Genomic DNA, 6992 nt, shown 5'->3' with positions numbered 1-6992 from the left:
TTTGTACATTTTAGTTAGATGCTCTTGTATGACCAGACTAGATACTGGGGCGGATTTCATTCACTTCCGCATTTTCTCTTTTATATTATAATTCTGAGACTTCCGCTATTTTACTTTTTCCACTATTTTCTATTATTTGTGAATGCTGAGTTAAGGGTTCGCCTACCGAGGTGAGAAAGGTAGGTGCCCGTACGACTTAGTGAAATTAGGTTGTGACAAAGTCTCTCTACATCTTGAAACGGCTTACCCAATAAAGAAGACTCCATTGGAGAAGAAAATTACTATCCTAAAATTGTTGAAGAAAATTCTAAAATAGTCCAATGGAGTAAAATCAAGCAAGAGAATATAAATGAAAATTATAGAATGATGGAGTAGGAAAGGCGATTCCAGAAAACTATCTTTAGGATAGTAATTTCCTCCACATAGTGCAAATGATTAAAAGTAAGTCTATTCCTAGGATACAATGCCTCTACTATAAAAATCAAAGTTGCACTTTTTGATTTCTCCAACCACAACAACTCAACCCAAAAGAGAGAAGGATTTGGATGAAGAAAAAGAAGAAACTGATAGAATATTTTTAAGTTGGAAACGGCTGAAAAAATGAAATGAAACAGAGAGTTATTCGTACTTTTAATCTCTGCCAAAGGCCACTTTTATAGCCAAAAATATGTCTCCTCCTAATAGGTTCTTTAAACCCCAACTTCCAACAATGCGTACAAAAGATGAAATCAAGATAGAGCAATCATTGACTTACCTCAGAGATCACGAAAATAGGGCACACGAAGAAGATCACAAATTGGGAGCTTCATCTATGTCACTGTCAAGAACTATCTCTATTTGTTCTTTTCCTTTTGTTTCCTTAGGTGTTTTAGTTTTTGCCTTCGAGCTAAGACTTTTAGACCTTTTGTTTGTTTGTTTTAGTTTCAAGAAAATCTATGACAAGCACCCACTAAGCATTGCTTAGTGCTATTCGGTTTAAAAAAAAACCCAACTTCAAATAGAAAACAACGTATGATTAAAAACCCAAAACCCTAAACCCCACGGCTACCTTGAGAGATTCTCCCTCTAGGAGAATTGGCGACCTAGTGAGAGAGTACAATTTTCAGGCCATTTATGGCCTCTATGGCCGCTATGCAGCCTCCACAAGAGGCTGCGCCACCCACATTACCACAAACAAATACCATGCAAAGCTTATACTATGCCAAAATATTGAAAGCTTCCACCTTGAATGATACCGAGCCTAAACAGTCGACTGCCACGACTGTTCTACCTATTCCAATGAAGCCTATCGTGTATCACTATGGTGAACCAACAATACAATATACCATGGAAGAATTAGAAAGAATGATAGTTCACGAGAAGCTACAATATGCAGTAGTGAGGAAATTTAGCTATGGATTGCCAGATTTGCATGCACTACGTAATTTAATACCAAAACAATGTGAACTCAAGAGTACTGCTACTATTGGACTCTTATGCAATAGGAATGTCTTGATTAGATGTGAATTGTTTGAAGATTATGTAACCCTCTTGTCGAAGCCTGCCTTTTGGATCAAGGAGAGTGGATGGTATTATCCCATGAGGACACTTAAGTGGGATCCTTGATTTAATCCTGAGGAGGAGACTTCCATTGCCATTGCTTGGATATCGTTTCCTACATTAGCACCAAACTACTTTGGCCAATCGCACTTGTTTTCAATGGCCTCAACAGAAGGCAAGCCATTGACCTTGGATATGGCAACCATAAATAAAACGAGGCCAAGCTGTGCACGTGTGAAAGTTAAAGTGGATTTATTGGCTGAGCATCCTAAAAGAGTGCAACTACAGGCTATGGATAGTACAACTGGAGAAATTAAGTCAAGGTGGGTGAAAATTCACTATGACTTCATGCCTAAGTATTGTAAGGAATGTTGTTTGCAAGGCCATGATGAAGAAGGATGTTGGAAGCTGCATCCTGATTTGTTACCAGATAAGGAGAGTGAGGAGGAGGTTAAAGGTGATAATGGTGATAAAGGGAAGCAAGCTGCAGTCCCTAACAATGTGAAGGAACCAAACAAAATGGCAAACAAGGCAAAACAACCTAACAATAAGCAGGCAAACCATGCAAACAATAGAAATCCTAGGCAGGTGATCAGGGTGTTGGAGAGTGGCAAGGTGGTTGGTGATGCGCAGGATTTGTATAAATGGAAGACTCAAAAAGGAAAGAAGCAGGTGGAGATTGGAAACAATACTCAAAAGCAAGTTGCTTTGACAACAACAATGGAAAATGGTAGTACAAGTAAACAAGGAGAATTACAGAAATCTGATGTTGTTCAAATAATTAACAAGTTTACAGCATTAGAAAATGATAATGGTATACAAGAAGGTATGGTGATGGTCTTTGATGAGGTTCAAGCACATCAACAGAATACTGAAGTGTGGAATGCAGTAGATGCTCAGAAGCAGTTGGTTGTGGCAACTGTTGATAAGGGGGTTGCAACTGGTTTTCATGGTGCTGAGAAGGCCTTGAATATCAATGCAGTTGTATTTACTCCTGGTAAGAAGCAATCTTCACCTCTCAAGACTAAAGAGTAGGTTGAAACAGCTTTTAAATCAGGAGTGGATAAGGTTACCACTAACCAGGCCTATCATGATATTCCTTCAACTACCTTTGCTGAGGATAGAGGCACTAGTAGTGAAAGGAAGTTATGGAGTGAACAGGTTGAGGAAGATGGGGAAGAATATGAAATTGTAGGAGGCAAAAAAGCTGGTGCTACACAGTCTATTGACTCTATTTCATCTTCCCAAGAAATCAACAATATGTTTGACAGGGTGGATAATGATATGGAGGAAGATAATGGCACTCAGAAGCAGCAGGATCAAATTAATAAGGGACAAAAACAAGTTGTGCAGTCTTCACCAAATCAGCTGAAGAATGATATTCAGGCTCAGCTGATAGATAGTGCTAAGGTACAAGACTATGCAAAAGCACAGTTCATAGATAGTATGCAGGAGTATAGCCAGGATGAAAGTGTAGCAGATGTTCAGGCTAATGAAACTCCAAAAAAAGGTCCAAACAAGCAACAGTAAGTCATGAATACAGATGTAGTGCATGAAGCTAAGAGTAGTGCAAAGAGGCAGGCATATGCCTCTAATCAGTCCATTCATGGTGGAAAGGAGAATGCTGAATTGCTTAGTCAACAAATAAGCAAAGACAATACAAGTGGAAAGCAGCAGAATCAGAACTTTGCAAAATTACAATTATCATGAGGGGCTCTTAATTCCAAGTTTAGTAAGCAGGATCAAATTGCCAAGGTAGACAATGAAAACTTGCAAGTGGCAATAATTGGAAGGGAAGAGCCAAAAATAGATTTGGATGAGGAGTCAACTGCTCAGAACTTTATGAATGCTGCAAGGGAGGGAGATTTGTCTCCCAAGCAGGTAGAGAAAGTTATTGGCAAAGGAAGGAGAAAACCAGTCAAAGAAAATCATGCATGTCACACCATTGGGGTGCACACAAGGAGAAATGCATCTAAATCCCAACTTTAGTGATGAATGCACTAATTTGGAACATAAGATCAGTAAACACTAAAAAAGCTTTTAAAAGGCTCTTAACAATGCATACAAAATATAAGTTCTTTCTTATAGGCTTGATGGAACCTTTTCAACAGGCTTATAAGCTAGAATCTTATAAGAGAAGGCTTGGACTTAAGACTGCTCTGAGCAATGTATCAGGAAAAATCTGGGGTTTCATTGATGAAGAATATGAAGTCACAGTGTTAATGGACACTGATCAGTAGCTTACCTTGAAATTATTCAATTGGGATACTGATCTTGATATGATAGTCACTTTAGTATATGCTAAGTGTGACAGAATTGATAGAATTGAATTGTGGGATTCCATGTATAACCTTGCATCAGACATGACTCTTCCTTGGCTTGTTGGTGGAGATTTCAATGTCATTGTGGATAAGGTAGAGAAATATGGTCGCCTACCTGTCACCTTAAATGAGGTGGAGGATTTCAGACATTGTATTCAGACTTGTAACCTTAGTGACTTAGGTTATAAAGAAAGCATCTTCACCTGGTGGAATGGAAGGGTTGTAGATGAATGTGTGTCAAGAGATTAGATAGATGCTTGGGAAATTTTGAACTTCAACAACTATTTCCAGGCCTGGAAGTTAGTCATTTAATCAAGCTGGGATCTGATCATCCTCCACTCCTGGTAGAATGTAAACAAGAGGTTCAACTTTTTAAGAAATCCTTTAAGTTCTTAAATTTTTGGACAAAACATGCAGAGTTTTTAGAGGTTGTGAAGGCTAATTGGGAGACAGATGTGGTGGCTAATTCTTTCATGACCTTTAATGTCAAGCTTAAGAAGTTGAAGAAGGTGTCGTCTCAGTGGAGTAAAACAACTTATGGTGACTTTTTCCAGACCATCACTAATCTTGAAGAAGTCATCAAAACTTATGAGGCACTGTTTGAGGCAGATCCTTCTCATGCCAATAGGGAGAAACTTCAAAAAGTGCAAGCTGAGATGACAAGAGTATTGCATATAGAGGAGGAATATTGGAAGCAAAAAGCTGGCATGACCTGATTCCAAGAAGGGGATAAAAATTCTAAGTTCTTTCATGCACATGTTAAAGGAAGGAGGAAAATGCTGCAATTAAAAAGAATTCAGAACTCTCAGGGTCTATGGCTTGAGACTGAACATGAAATTGTTGAGGAGGCTGTTAGGTTCTACCAAGCTCAATTTCATGAAACAGTGGTTCCTACTCAGTTTGACATCTTGAAGCATGTTCCTAGCATGGTCACAGATGAGCAAAATGAAAAGTTGACTGCTGATCCTACCATTGAAGAAGTCAAGCATGCAGTTTTTGGGTTGAATAATGCAAGTGCTGGTGGGCCTGATGGTTTCACAGGCATGTTCTTTCAGGCCTATTGGGACATTATTGGAGGGGATATATTCAGCATGGTGTGGGATTTTTTCAGAGGACATGAACTTCCAAGGTACATAACTCACACAAATCTGGTACTTTTTCCTAAGAAGCAGGATGTTCAGACCTTTGGTGACATGAGACCAATAAGTTTGAGCAACTGTGTTAATAAGATTTTCTCTAGAGTTATACATGAAAGGATGGTGTACCTACTGCCTGAATTGATTTCCCAAAACCAAGCAGGATTTGTGAGGGGTAGGAGTATAGTAGAGAATATTTTGTTGACACAAGAGATTATTACTGATATCAGACTCAGAACCAAGAAAAGGAATCAAGTTGTGCCTAATGTAGTGATGAAACTTGACATGACAAAAGCCTATGATAAGCTGTCATGGATATTTCTCACAACTGTGATGAGGAAAATGGGATTTTGTGAGATGTTCATCAGTTTCATATATGAACTAGTTGGGAATAACTGGTATTCAGTGTTTATCAATGGCCAACCACATGGTTTCATTCATTCAACTAGCGGTGTTAAGCAGGGTGACCCATTGTCTCCTACACTATTCATCATAGCTGCTGAAGTATTGTCAAAGGCCTTAAATTCTTTGCATAATAACTTGTGGTTTACTGGTTTTGGCTTGCCTAAGTAGAGTCCAAAAATCAATCATCTTGCCTATGCAGATGATACCATCATTTTCTCATCATCATGTGAGATTTCACTTGGCTTGATTATGAAGGTGTTGTCTGAATATGAAGCAGCTTCAGGACAGTTGATTAACAAAGCAAAGAGTTCTGTGTACCTACATGATAGGGTGGAAGAAGAGGCATTTCAAAAGGTGGAAAGGGTAACTGGTATTTCTAGGAAGGAGTTTCCTCTGATATACCTTGGCTGCCCTATATATTACAGCAAGAGCAAGATGGCATTCTACTCAGAACTGATTGCAAAGGTAAGAAACAGGTTGCAGAGTTGGAAAGGAAAACTTTTGTCCTTTGAAGGAAGGGCATTTCTCCTAAAGCATGTACTGCAGGCAATTCCTATACACTTGTTGGCAGCTGTTAATCCTCCATCATTTGTTATTGACAAGTTGCACAAGATCTTTGCTCAGTTTTACTGGAGTAACAATATAGGTGAAAGTGGCAGGCATTGGGCAAAATGGAAAAAGGTTTGTCTGCCTGTGAAAGAAGGAGGTTTGGGAATTTAGATCACTTGCAGACATGTCAATGGCTTTGTTTGCTAAGTTATGGTGGAATTTTAGGACTAAACCATCCTTATGGGTGCTTTCATGAGCAACAAATATTTAAAGAACAATAATCCAATCCTAGTCCCTTGGAAAGAAGGATCTCATATATGGAAGAAAATGTTGAAGGCTAAGGATCTGATTGATCATCAAATTTGGTGGCAGCTGAGAATGGGTTCTTCATTATTCTGGTTTGATAACTGGTCTGGACTAGGCCCATTATACTTCATTGTTCCTTCTGAATTTCAGTGTAATGAAGCCATAGAGAATGTTTCTGATGTAGTTACTGATGGTAGGTGGCATGTGCCTGCCATTAGAAACAATTTACCTAAGGACTTGGCTGAATACATCTTGACTGAGGTAAAGCCACCTGCTAAACCTGGAGAGATTGACAAGCCTTGGTGGATGTTGGAGACAAATGGAGAATTTAGTGTCAAATCTGCATGGGAATTTATAAGGAGCAGAGGTGAAAAGAAGGAGGTTTACAAGAAATTTGGGTCAAGGGATTGCCATTCAAGATATCATTTCTTATGTGGAGAGTATGGCATTTCAAAGTCCCTCTTGATGATGTAGTGAAGAGTTGGGGATACCATATGCCTTCCAGGTGCTCTTGTTGTGTAGAACCAAAAGAAGAGACTGTACCTCACATATTTTTGAGATGTGCAACTGCTCAAGCAATATGGACATACTTTGGTGCAGCAGCTGGAATTAAGATTGATGGAATGCATTTGCATCACGTAATCATGCAATGGTGGACTGCTAAAGTTCCATCCAGACTTCAGAATATTTTCTATGCTATACCATCCATATTAGTTTGGCAGCTTTGGAAGAAAAA

The 6992-nt window shown here is 38.9% G+C and overlaps 1 protein-coding gene across 1 annotated transcript; it reads left to right on the top strand.

Moving 5' to 3' along the window:
- The first annotated feature begins 6277 nt into the window (after positions 1 to 6277).
- On the top strand, positions 6278 to 6730 carry LOC132608026 (uncharacterized). Its single transcript, XM_060322107.1, has one exon. The coding sequence runs from the start codon at positions 6278 to 6280 to the stop codon at positions 6728 to 6730; it is 453 nt and encodes a 150-aa protein (XP_060178090.1).
- The last annotated feature ends 262 nt before the right edge of the window (positions 6731 to 6992 follow it).

The sequence above is a fragment of the Lycium barbarum genome, chromosome 8 (genome assembly GCF_019175385.1).
Source record: "Lycium barbarum isolate Lr01 chromosome 8, ASM1917538v2, whole genome shotgun sequence".
Classification (NCBI taxonomy): domain Eukaryota; kingdom Viridiplantae; phylum Streptophyta; class Magnoliopsida; order Solanales; family Solanaceae; genus Lycium; species Lycium barbarum.
Note: the sequence above shows the minus strand (reverse complement) of the source record. Positions and strands in the feature narration are given on the sequence as shown.

Coding starts and splice junctions, on each gene's coding strand:
- LOC132608026 (XM_060322107.1), top strand. CDS start 6,278: ATGTTGAAGGCTAAGGATCTGATTGATCATCAAATTTGGTGGCAGCTG.